Source organism: Sardina pilchardus, chromosome 1 (assembly GCF_963854185.1).
Source record: "Sardina pilchardus chromosome 1, fSarPil1.1, whole genome shotgun sequence".
In the NCBI taxonomy this organism is placed as follows: domain Eukaryota; kingdom Metazoa; phylum Chordata; class Actinopteri; order Clupeiformes; family Clupeidae; genus Sardina; species Sardina pilchardus.
In genome coordinates, this window is record NC_084994.1 from 15,444,339 (window position 1) to 15,457,979 (window position 13,641).

Genomic DNA, 13,641 nt, shown 5'->3' on the forward strand with positions numbered 1-13,641 from the left:
AATTGCGATTCTATTAATTTAACTTTAAGCTGAAGTTTAAGCTAAGTTACTGTTGTCTGACTAATCCAAATCAATTCACTGCATGCATGGAAGAAGAACCCGTAACATGGGACTTGGACATCACAATACTACCCATCAATAAATCTTTATTGCTAAGACAATAGCGTGGTTTAATTGACAGAAATTCACGCTGTGAGAGTCGAAGTGAGGCCGAGGCTATAGAGGCACTCCCGTCCTAGCCTGGTCCTAACCATCCCATAATACTACCATTTCATTTCGTATTATGGTCTGGAATTTCTTTGCTCTGAAGCGCTTGCAGGAAGCGGGAAGTAACGCCCAGTTCTGGTTTGAATTGATTGGACAGCTCTCACCCAATCGGCGATAGTTACTCATAACAACATAGCGCAGGCGTTTAACGTCATCGTCACGAGCGCCCTCCCCCTTTCGCCCCCACCAACCCGTCTCTTCGTTTATTGGCTGCTTTCTGGAGGGGGGGCGTTCTGTTACAATTCTACCGAGCAGAATGCTCCACAGAGGAGCACGGCCAGACTCGTAGTGGAGGCAATCCTTGGCCGGAAGTACGTGGATGGCTCGCGAGGCTACTCCCGTCCTGTGCTGCTTCAGCATTTTTCTTCATAGCTTATTCTTGAAAAGTGTCAACACATAGCCTAAGCCTTATCATATGGTATGCTAGTCTATAGTCCACCAGGCAACAGACACTAATGCGCTAGCTCTATGCAAATAAATTATGCGTGAGCTTAGGTGCTACATTAGTGCATATGTGTAAAATAGGTTAAGTTGATTCAAAAATGTTTGTTTTTCGCCTCTGAGGAGGATAGACTAATTTAGGGAGTAAGAATGTTTAAGTTACTGTCTCTGCACGTCAGTAAAATATAATAATGACTTTTAGCAAAGGTGTATCAGTGTGGTATTGCTGCAGCTGCTAGCTGCTATGCAATTTTAGTTAATCTAATTAGTGCCGCAATCGTGAAGCAATTCTAATGGAAACGCAAAGGACTGAAAGGACTGCTTGAAAGCAGATTCCTGCAAAAGTTCCCGCCTCCTCGGTTTTAGGCCTACCCCGTAACTCGCAAATGGAAACGCGCCTAAAGAGAGTAAATACTGTAGAAGAGAGAGAAGAATCCTTATTCTTTTCCTTAAATATCCAAAACAGCAATGAACATACAGTATAGACGGCATTGACATCTTGTCTGAGAGCAGGGGTTGTGGGCACAACTCTTCAGACTGGGCATTAATTATTCCAGGAAATGGATTTGAATGGATGGGTGGTCAGATGGATCTGCCAGGGCAAATTCAAAGCTCTCAGATTGAAATGGGTTCCCAGGCCAACATGTGAGCCTCTTTCTGAGAGAGTGAAAAGGCTAATGTGAGGTTTACTGAACTCCCTTGTCAGGATTAATACAGTTCATCATCGTCATCTCTCTCTCTCTCTCTCTCTCTCTCTCTCTCTCTCTCTCTCTCTCTCTCTCTCTCTCTCTTTCTCTCTCTCTCTCTCTTTCTTTCTTTCTTTCTTTCTCTCTCTCTCTCTCTCTCTCTCTCTCTCAGGCTCTGTAAGTGTGGTTTCTCAAGTGAAGGATATGTTTGTCTGGCTCTGGCCCTGATGTTAAACCCCTCCTGTGTGAAAGAGCTGGATGTGAGCAACAATCATCCTGGAGAATCAGCACAGAAGCTGTTATCTGCTACACTGAAGGATCCTCACCGCAAAGTTGAAGCCCTTATGTATGTACTCTAGAAACAGAAAACTTTAGTTGTATTCCTAGTTCACAACTGTTTTGTTTTCCTGAGACAGTTTTGTGCACACAGAAAAAGAAACAATGTGTGGAGTTAACAGGTTCAACACATGATAAGTTGAAGTTGAAGTGGAGAGAACATGTGAAGATTCCCCTACACACAAGAGAGGATAATGGATTAGGTATAATTTATATGTAGAAATATGAGTAGAGCCAGGAATATGTGCATCTTTGCTGTGTCAGCAAGTGTCATGTACCAGTCATGTTATCTGCTACTGTCGTGTCTATTCCTTTACAGACTAGCTGGCTGTAAACTCAGTGATGAATTGTATGAGATTGTGAGACAGTGCCACAGTCTACAGACAGTTTTAAATGGGGACATACAATTAGGGGTCCGCATTAATGTGTTAATCGCGATTCGATTAAGGACCAAGCATAACGCGTAATTTTAATCGTGTGCCGGCACATTTTTATTTTACACCATCACTTCTTCTGTTATCAACAATGTTCTTTGGCTCCTACCATTTAGATCCTTTGATGCAGCGTTTCTTGTCCTCAAACTGCCACAGACACGTCCTAGTGGGCTTCTGCCTTGTCCTCTTCCTGTAGTCATGGAGTTGGGGAAGCCATGGCCTACTGGTTAGGGCTTTGAGCTTGTAGCCAAAGTGTTGCCGGTTCAAACCCCGACCAGTAGGGAAAAGCAAGGCCCCTAACCCCTCACTGCTCCCCGAGCGCCGCTGTATGAAGGCAGTGTGTGCTTCACCTCACTGTGTGCTCACAAATTCACTGATCACAGATCCACGAATGGGATAAATGCAGAGACCAAATCCTTCTACGCAAGTATACTTGGCCAAGACAAGTCTACATTGCCAAGAAGCCTGCTTTTTAAAATTATTATTATTATAACTAGATGTACCACAGAGTTCTTTTTTTTTCCACATCAGTAATATTCTGTCCAGGATTCATGGGGCACTGAAAGAGCGGGGTGCATGAAACTTGGAGGGCCCCACAAGGATGACACAGAACCATTCAGTGGGGAGACCCAAGGTCAAACTAGGACCACGGGGCGAGACCAGAGCTCTCAATGGACTCTTCTCAACCCTCCCTCCTCGGTCCTCGATCCTCGGTCCTCCGGCTCAATCCCACTGATCTATAGAGCACCCATTGTTGCCGGCCCATCATTCTTTAGATGTCTGATGATGATATACTGTATATAGATAGTGCTGCATGCTGTATGTCCAAGCTAATATTTTGACAAGAAAATTCCATTTGCTCTGACAAAGCAAAACTCCAACCTTTTATATAAAGCATAGCATACTGTACTCCACTGTACACTGCAGCCCTATGGGCAGAGTCTACAGAGGCCAGTCTACAGAAGCTACAGGTTGTTTAGGATTCTACTGAAGAGGCCTAGGTGTTGTAGTGCTGTGGACATTGAGTCTGTCAAATAAAAGATGATGATGATGATGATGCTAGATAAACACACACATAAACACACACCCACTTACCCCTCATACACACTCACATGCTAACCCACACACACAGAAGCACACATACTATATACACATAAACAAGCACACATGCACACACTAATTTCCAAACACAATGGATGGAGACAAATTGACTGATGTGATTTATGTTTGATAATGTGCATGACTGGGCGAGGGTCTTATTTTGTAACGCTCTGCGTGAATCAGCAGATGTGTTACAATTCTACACAATTTGTCATTTTTAACACACCACTTTTTAGAGTGTACCATTGCAGTATATGCCATTACCTTAGAGTATTCATCTATTATATGTATTTATTAAAATCAAAAATCATGATCCCTTGTTATTATTAATGACATATAATTTGTATCTTCTCACACTGTTTTACAGACTTTCTGGTTGTAAACTCACAGATAAGTCCTGTGAGCTTGTGGCCTCAGTTCTACAGTCTCCAAACTCCCTGTTACAGCTGGACCTGAATAACAGCAACTTGGGAGATTCTGGAGCTCAGCTTCTTTCTAAAGGACTGTCTAGTCCCCAGTGCAGACTGCAGACATTAAGGTTGGTGTTAGATTATTTGTATTACATTGTGCCACATTGTTACCCTGGAAATCCAGAGTTGTTGTGAGAGCACGATATGAATTGTCTGTACGGGGCTGGACCAGTTAAAAGCTGCCCGTCTTATTCCTTTGCACGCGACACACACACCGCTGTGTTTCTCTAGCAGGCCATCAGCGTTTTTCAGACGGGGCAACTACTAGACTACAGCTTTGCTGCTCTGTTTCCTCTTTTTGACAAACTCTTGTACATATTTGGTAACGGGACGGTGGAGCTTTGTTTTCCTTTTGGCACTTCAGCGCAGGTTACGATAGTGCAGCAGGAGGCTTGCGGAACACTCACCTGCATTTTGATTTCCGATTTCCATTATTATTAATAATAATAATAATAATAGAGGAGGTAGCTTGACAGGCTTATTTATTTGTGTTACCGAGAATTTAGACATGTGAGGCGCTGTGTGGTCTTTACCACCCAAAAAAAAACTCTGTTATATTCTCAAACTCCTGGGTCTTTCTCATGTTGTGTCCCCATTTCTATTTAATGGGTTCATCACACACACACACACACACACACACACACACACACACACACACACACACACACACACACACTCACACTCACACTCACACTCACACTCACACTCACACACACACAACCATATTCAACAGATACTGTAATTAGAGATCTATTTGATTGTTATGGAAATTAAGATGAAGTATTTCTACTTTGTCTCTTTACAGCCTGCAGAGCTGCAGCATTGGAGAGGAAGGATTCACAGCTCTTGCATCAGCACTGAGATCAAACCCCTCACACATGAGAGGGCTGTGGCTGATGGGGAGTAAAGCAACAGACTCAGGAGTGAAGCATCTTTCTTCTCTTCTGGAGGATCCCAGCTGTAAACTGGAGATACTAGAGTGAGTATCACAAGACCGAATACTGAGTTGCTATCAGGGAATTTGACAGTGCATTTTGAATTTCACACAAAAAGCACACCTTTTTCAACATTCACATGAAATACTGTTGATTGACATTACTTCGAACACTTATCTAGTGTCTCTCTGCCTTTCCTCTCACTCTCTCTCTCTCTCTCTCTCACACACACACACACACACACACACACACACACACACACACACTGTGTCACACTCACAGACACAGAAACATACTACACCCACACACACACACACACACACACACACACACACACACACACACACACACACACTCATACACTTACACTCACCCTCACACACACACATACACACACACACACACACACACACACACACACACACACACACACACACACACACACACACACACACACAGAGACACACACAGAAAAAGAGAGAAACACACACACCACACACACACAGACACACACATACAGAGAGAGAGACACACACACATACAGAGAGAGAGACACACACACACACATTTACACTCACTCTCTCTCATACACACACACCACACACACATTTACACTCACTCTCTCTCACACACACACACACACACACACACACACACACACACACACACATACACACACACACACACACACACACACACACACACACACACACATACACACAAACACCCCCCCCCACACACACACCACACACACACACAGAAAAAGAGAGAAACACACACACCACACACACACAGACACACACATACAGAGAGAGAGACACACACACACATTTACACTCACTCTCTCTCATACACACACACCACACACACATGTACACTCTCTCACACACACACACACACCCATACACACACACACACACACACACACACACACACACACACACACACACACACACACACACACACACACACACACACACACACACACACACACACACACACACACACACACTCACTCACACACCTATTTGATTGCTATTGAAATTAAGATGAAGTATTTCTCCTAATGTCGTTGCAAACGGAAGTTTGAGAGGAGTGTGATAAAAACTTAGCCACACCTCCACTTCCTACAAACCTGATAGCTTAGTTAACGCTCACCGGCCGGTGCTACTGCAGCAGTTGTTGTTGCTCGTAACCCACCACCTCCCCGTTGGTCTCCCGTTCTCCTCCCGTCTCACTTGTGATGGGGGTGCTGATCTCACCAGATGCTGCCAGTGCAGCCAGTCAGTGGGATCCAGCGGGGCACTTCAGGACCACGGCCAGCGACCAACACCCAACTGCTACCTCTGCTTCTCTGTTCACGAGGAGCTCGTCAGGACCCTGACTAGTGACCTAGACAAAGCGCTCCCACATTTATCTATCTGGCAAATATAGGATAGTGAACTCTTAGTCTTCTCTTTACAGCCTGAATGACTGCAGCATTGGAGAGGAAGGATTCACAGCTCTTGCATCAGCACTGAGATCAAACCCCTCACACATGACACAGCTGTGGCTGATGGGGAGTAAAGCAACAGACTCAGGAGTGAAGCATCTTTCTTATTTTCTGGAGGATCCCAACTGTAAACTGAAGCTATTAGGGTGAGTATATCACAAGACCAAATATTTGCTATCAGTGACATTGACAGTGAATTTTAAAACATAACTCAAAACACAAATTTTTATTCACTCACTTGAAATAAGTTACTGTAACATTACTTCAAACACTTCTTATCTCTCTGCCTTTTCTTCTTGATCTCTCTCTCTCTCATACATACACACACACTCACACTCACAGACACATGCACATATACATGCATATGCACACGCACACACACATACACACACACACACACACACATACACACACACATACACACACACACACATACAGTGAGGAGAAAATGTATTTGATACCATGCTAAAGTTGCCTAAAAAGAGGAATATAAAATCGTCATTTGACAATTGATCTTAATGTCTTAATTCAAAAATTGAGTAAAAATAAAACCGCTAAGTACGCCAATTTTCTTTGTGATGGAAGAATGTTTCGTAAATAAATAAATGTTCTTCCTAAATGCTAGGGGGAAGTAAGTATTTGACCCCCAATGTAACCCTATGGGAATTCAACACATAGGGTTAACATAGGGGCGGGCAGATTTTTATTTTTTAAGGCCAGCTATTTTATGGATTCAGGATATTATGCATCCTGATAAAGTTCCCTTGGCCGTTGGAATTAAGATAGCCCCACATCATTACATACCCTTTACCATAGCTAGAGATTGGCATGGTGCTTTTTCCAGTAGGCCTATTAGCCTGTTTGATGCTCATTGAGCTCAATGCAAATCAAACAGGCTAATAGGCCTACTGGAAAAAGCACCATGCCAATCTCTAGCTATGGTGAAGGGTATGTGATGATGTGGGGCTATTTTAATTTCAAAGGCCAAGGGAAATTTATCGGGATGCATAATATCCTAGATCCATGAAATAGCTGGCCTTTAAAAATAAAAATCTGCCTGCCCCTATGTTAACCCTATGTGTTAAATTCCCATAGGGTTACATAGGGGGTCAAATACTTCCTTCCCCTAGCATTTAAGGAAAACATTTATCTATTTACGATACATTCTTCAATCACAAAGAAAATTGGTGTCCTTGGCGGTTTGATTTGTACTAATTTTTGGAGTTAAGGCATTAAGATCAATTGTCAAATGATGATTTTATATTCCTGTTTTAGCAGGGTATCAAATACATGTGCTCCTCACTGTACATACACACACACGCACACACACACACACACACACACACACACACACACACACACACACACATACGCACACACACACACACACACACACACACAGACATACACACACACACACACACACACACACACACACACACATACACAGACACACACACACACACACAAACACACACACACACACACACACACACACACACACACACACACATACAGAGAGCTAGAGAGAGACTCACACACACACACACACACACAAACACTACACACACACACACACACACACACACACACACACACACACACACACTCACTTACACTCACTTACACTCTCTCTCACACACACACACACACACACACACACACACACACACACACCACACACGCATTTACACTTACTCTCTCTCTCTCTCAGACACACACACACATACTGTACACACACACATACACACACCCATATACATACACACACACACACACACACACACACACACACACACACTCACACACCTATTTGATTGCTATGGAAATTAAGATGAAGTATTTCTCCTAATGTCGTTGCAAACGGAAGTTTGAGAGGAGTGTGATAAAAACTTAGCCACACCTCCACTTCCTACAAACCTGATAGCTTAGTCAAGGCTCACCTGCCGGTGCTACTGCAGCAGTTGTTGTCGCTCGTAACCCACCACCTGCCCGTTCGTCTCCCGTTCACCTGCCGTCTCACTTGTGATGGGGGTGCTGATATCACCAGATGCTGCCAGTGCAGCCAGTCAGTGGGATCCAGCGGGGCACTTCAGGACCACGGCCAGCGACCAACACCCAACTGCTACCTCTGCTTCTCTGTTCACGAGGAGCTCGTCAGGACCCTGACTAGTGACCTAGACAAAGCACTCCCACATTTATCTATCTGGTAAATATAGGATAGTGAACTCTTAGTCTTCTCTTTACAGCCTGAACAACTGCAGCATTGGAGAGGAAGGATTCACAGCTCTTGCATCAGCACTGCCTGACACACACACACACACACACACACAAACACGTTTCTTTATATTTGCCGTAATGTTATGGCATTTTCTTCTAGGACAATGCTCATGATTTCAGTTTCCTGTTCAGGAGACAGAAGCCCTTGTGTTGGTAATCCTTCAGCTGCCAAACAAATAGTGAAATACTGTAAACTGTGTAGGAATACAAAGTAGGAATACTTTCCCCAAATACTTGAAACATAGTTTGTTTTTACAGTCCTACAGAACAGCCCACAGGCAAAACTGTAGGCCTATACTGTGCTCATTGAGCTTGTATACTGTACAGTACTGTACTGTATTGATACGCAGCACTGCAATGTTCTAGTGGCTCGGATCTCATCGGAGATTACGGCCCTTGGCCTCCCCGTCCTCCTCCTCTTACTCTCACTCCTCTGGCTCTGCCTCTGCCTGTACTACTACTGTTTACTGAAGCTGTGATTGATAATTGTAAAACTGTGTGACAAGTGTTTGCCCATGTGATGAGTCATTGTCCATGGTAGGGCAGTTAGCTTTAGAATTTGAATGGCAGTGTGTTCCTTGAGAGAACAAGACATTTTCTTCATGAAAATTGCAGAGAATTGTGTGTAGTGTTTTGAAAACAGTGTGTTTTAGAACGGCAATTTGAGTGTAAAGCAGAAATTGTGCTTATAGTTCAGCAGAATCAGTTCAGGAGGTTGGTGCATGAGCTACATATTACTGGAATTGTGTCTCAAGTACCAGAAATTGTGTGTAAGCAATTGAGAAAAACTGTAACATGGAGGGCAGTGGAACAGTTGCAGCTATTGGCCAGTGTGCTCCAAGTGCTACAAAGGACTGGGGGCATCATCTAAACCAGGGATGGGCAACTTTCATGACTAAGAGGGCCACATTTTTTTATCATCACCATCGGAGGGCCAAATGTGGCCGCGCACTTCCGCACATCTGATGCTGCAAAATAATTCTGAAGAACGAAATATGTCAATTTTCATGCTCAAATGCATTTTTAACATAGACTCCCTAACAACAAATACAAATATTTTACAGCCAGTGATAAGTATTATTTTCAGTGCAAAGGGCTCACATACAGTGAGGAGCACATGTATTTGATACCCTGCTAAAACAGGAATATAAAATCATCATTTGACAATTGATCTTAATGCCTTAACTCAAAAAATTAGTACAAATCAAACCGCCAAGGACACCAATTTTCTTTGTGATTGAAGAATGTATCGTAAATAGATAAATGTTTTCCTTAAATGCTAGGGGAAGGAAGTATTTGACCCCCTATGTAACCCTATGGGAATTTAACACATAGGGTTAACATAGGGGCAGGCAGATTTTTATTTTTAAAGGCCAGCTATTTCATGGATCTAGGATATTATGCATTCCGATAAATTTCCCTTGGCCTTTGAAATTAAAATAGCCCCACATCATCACATACCCTTCACCATAGCTAGAGATTGGCATGGTGCTTTTTCCAGTAGGCCTATTAGCCTGTTTGATTTGCATTGAGCTCAATGAGCATCAAACAGGCTAATAGGCCTACTGGAAAAAGCACCATGCCAATCTCTAGCTATGGTAAAGGGTATGTAATGATGTGGGGCTATCTTAATTCCAACGGCCAAGGGAACTTTATCAGGATGCATAATATCCTGAATCCATAAAATAGCTGGCCTTAAAAAATAAAAATCTGCCCGCCCCTATGTTAACCCTATGTGTTGAATTCCCATAGGGTTACATTGGGGGTCAAATACTTACTTCCCCCTAGCATTTAGGAAGAACATTTATTTATTTACGAAACATTCTTCCATCACAAAGAAAATTGGCGTACTTAGCGGTTTTATTTTTACTCAATTTTTGAATTAAGACATTAAGATCAATTGTCAAATGACGATTTTATATTCCTCTTTTTAGGCAACTTTAGCATGGTATCAAATACATTTTCTCCTCACTGTATATCACCATTCAATGATGGCACAGAACTGAAAAACAATGGCCCATCATGAAGTGCAACAAGCCTCATATTCAATGCATGTATGCTCCCACTCCATTTTTAAGAATTTATAGACATTTCCTAACGTCCATAATGAGAGTACAGATGTAACATGTAACATCCATCACATCTGTACTCTCATCCAACGCCAAAAAGTAAGCTACAGTAGGCCTACTTGCAGTCATACATGATTTGTCTCAGCTCCCCCCCTCGACATTATCAGAATGTCAACAATGATGCGTGTCACCATGCGTCGGGACAAATATACCGTTTCGAAGTTTTTACCTCCACTGCGCACCCAAACAATTTCGCCATCTGATATAGCTTCTTTGCTTTGGCAAGCTCAAGCAAAACAGCAAAAGACGGATTCCTGTGTAGTTCTGGCAATTAGTCGCTATTGTTAGTGTAGGCTAGCCTACTTTTGATTTGAGGTCGGCTACGACAGCGGCCGAGAAGCTCCGTGTGTGTAGGGCAGGCTACTTCTGATAACTTTTCGCAAGGTGTTGTAGTGTAGTGGCGACTTAAGTTTAAATCTTTCATGGCTGATATAGTTTCTAGCAAAAGTTGACATGGGTTTGCCTTACCATTCTATGAACAGACACTGCTTCCGATTTTGACTGAAAGGTAGCCTACGGTTTTAAATGAGTTTTCTACTTTTCTTCCATGTGTGCACTGTTTTTCCTCAGCGATGGTAAAGGTCCGAGGGTACGAGATGGTTTGCATAGGAGGCGCTATCTATCGGCGAACAGTATAATTACAATGACGGTGCGAAAGAAAAAAAAAAAACATGCATTTTTAATCACAGTAAAAATGATCATCCGCGGGCCGCACTGAGTGAGGAGGCGGGCCGCATGCGGCCCGCGGGCCGCCAGTTGCCCATCCCTGATCTAAACATTCTTAAAATCAATATTGGTGTGAGTGTGTCATTCAGGGGGCAGCCGTGTCCTACTGGTTAGATGGCCTCCAAGCTTTGAAGGGTTCGATCCCTGACCAGTAGGAAAAATGTGGTTGAGCACTGCTCTCCCATGCCCACATCCATGGCTGAAGTGCCCTTGAGCAAGGCACCTAACCCCTCACTGCTCCCCGAGTGCTGCTGTATGAAAGCAGCTCACTTAAGTTCTGGTTACTGAGAGCTTCACCTCACTGTGTGTTCACTGTGTGCTCAGTGTGTTCAATAATTCACGGACGGGATAAATGCAGGGACTAAATTCCTTGTGTACGCAAGTATACTTGGCTGAGAAAGTTGATTTATATTTACATTCAGCTGATCTAATGAGGTGTTTCCTTCTTTCTCCTACAGCCTGTATAACTGCAGTATAACAGATGAAGGTTTCAGAATGTTAGCATCAGCACTGAGATCAAACCCATCAGCCCTCAGAGAGCTCTGGCTGGGGGGGAATCAGCCTGGACCCTCAGCACAGCAGCTGCTCTCTGAACTGAAGAAACATCCAAACTGTAAACATATACAAATGCATGGAGTTTAATGAATCCATCCCATTGTGTTCAACATGAAAGACGTGTTCACACTGTGCATAAATAAGTTGATGTTGAAGACACTGTACTGTATGTATACTGTATAGGGCAGTCCTTTTTACTCAATAGGAGTTTTGTTCTGTTTCTGTTCTCCAGTTATGTCATCCTTTAATGATCTCTCCCTCTCAGTTGTGTTCAGGTTTTATCACATTAATATTTGAAGTCATATGTTTTAAAGTGACCTTTGTAAATACACAGAAAATATACGCAGTACTTTATGAAGAATGTTTTTAATACAAAAACATTTGTATCAGTAAATATATGTAATGTGGCAATTCACATGAATTTTGAACAGACATTTCTAGACAGGCATCCAAGAAGTAAATAAAAATCCACAAAGAATAAGATTCATATTGCAGTACTATCAATACATTTATGTAAAACTTCCTTTGTAATGCCAGCCTCGACCCCAATATGAAGACAATTACAAGACAATAGTCACATGTTTCAGTGTGTGTGTGTGTGCGCGCGCGCGCGCATGTGCACGTGTGTGATGAGTATACTACAATCTACAGTGAGATTTACAGTAGTCTCACTAAGCCTCTCCAGTGAGATTTGCTGTAGCCTCACTAACCCTTACTCCAGTGAGATTTATTGTAATGTTTATTGAGCCTTACTCCAGTGAGTTTTACTGTAGCCTCACTAAGCTTTACTCCAGTGAGATTTATTGTAATGTTTATTGAGCCTTACTCCAGTGAGGTGTATTGTAATGTTGTATTTCACTGTGTGTGTGTGTGTGTGTGTGTGTGTGTGTGTGTGTGTGTGTGTGTGTGTGTGTGTGTGTGTGTGTGTGTGTGTGTGTGTGTGTGTGTGTGTGTGTGTGTGTGTGCTTGCATGTGCGTGATGAGTGTACTACAATCTGCAGGGCAGGCTAGTAAGAGATTACACCAGTTAAAGGTCCACTCCAGTCTTACTAAGCCTTACTCTAGTGAGTTTTACTGTAGTCTTACTACTTGCAGTGAGGACACATTTACTGTTACACAGACCAGAAGAGCAGACAGTGTAATAAGATGGAATATAACAGAGGACAATAGAATAGAATAGAATAATCTTTATTGCATTCATCATTCTTCATCTTTTCAATTTCATACCATGCAAGGCACCAGCCTGCACATCAGCAGCACTTTGGGGGTCAGTTTGACAGCGTCACTCAGGACAGGAGGAGTTGGTTCCCAACCCTGTTAACAACAATTGCTGTAGGTACTGTAGGCTACATATCTACGGGTGTCTTCTCAAAATGATATAATGATGGCCACAGCTGAGTTTAAATAGATTTGAAATATGTTATATTCTCACCATCAAAATGTTCTGGTAAAGTAGTTTTGGATGTTTTTTTTTCTTTGAATATGCAGTTAACTTGTCATGAAGCTTTTCATGTAGCAGCTCAACATTGAAGATACAGCTATGTTTACTATAAATGAAGTAACATGTCAGTAATGACATGCTGTTTTGGTAACGACAATCAGTGAAAAACCACTGCTGAACTGACCACTCCTGTCACTGGTCTTGGGTGGCGGAGGTCGCCGGTGGGGTCTGTTTCTCTGTTCCCTCCCCAGTGGGTGTATGTCCAGGGCTGGCCTTTACGCCTTTATGAAGATGTCTGCCAGGGAAGCAGCTTCTGCAGCTGAACCGGGGTCACGTTATCCACATCTA

General features: G+C 42.9%; 1 protein-coding gene across 4 annotated transcripts in view; it reads left to right on the forward strand.

Annotated features, from left to right (window-relative positions):
* Positions 1 to 12,390, forward strand: part of LOC134082629 (NACHT, LRR and PYD domains-containing protein 3-like) — a 123,695-nt gene extending 111,305 nt beyond the window's left edge. For all 4 annotated transcript variants that reach the window (XM_062538486.1, XM_062538499.1, XM_062538494.1 and 1 more), the window contains 5 exons: positions 1,567 to 1,740; positions 3,633 to 3,803; positions 4,541 to 4,714; positions 6,135 to 6,308; positions 11,756 to 12,390. In XM_062538486.1, coding sequence (XP_062394470.1) covers positions 1,567 to 1,740; positions 3,633 to 3,803; positions 4,541 to 4,714; positions 6,135 to 6,308; positions 11,756 to 11,939 — 877 coding nt within the window. In that variant the 3' untranslated portion in view covers positions 11,940 to 12,390. The remainder of the gene's footprint in view (positions 1 to 1,566; positions 1,741 to 3,632; positions 3,804 to 4,540; positions 4,715 to 6,134; positions 6,309 to 11,755) is intronic.
* The last annotated feature ends 1,251 nt before the right edge of the window (positions 12,391 to 13,641 follow it).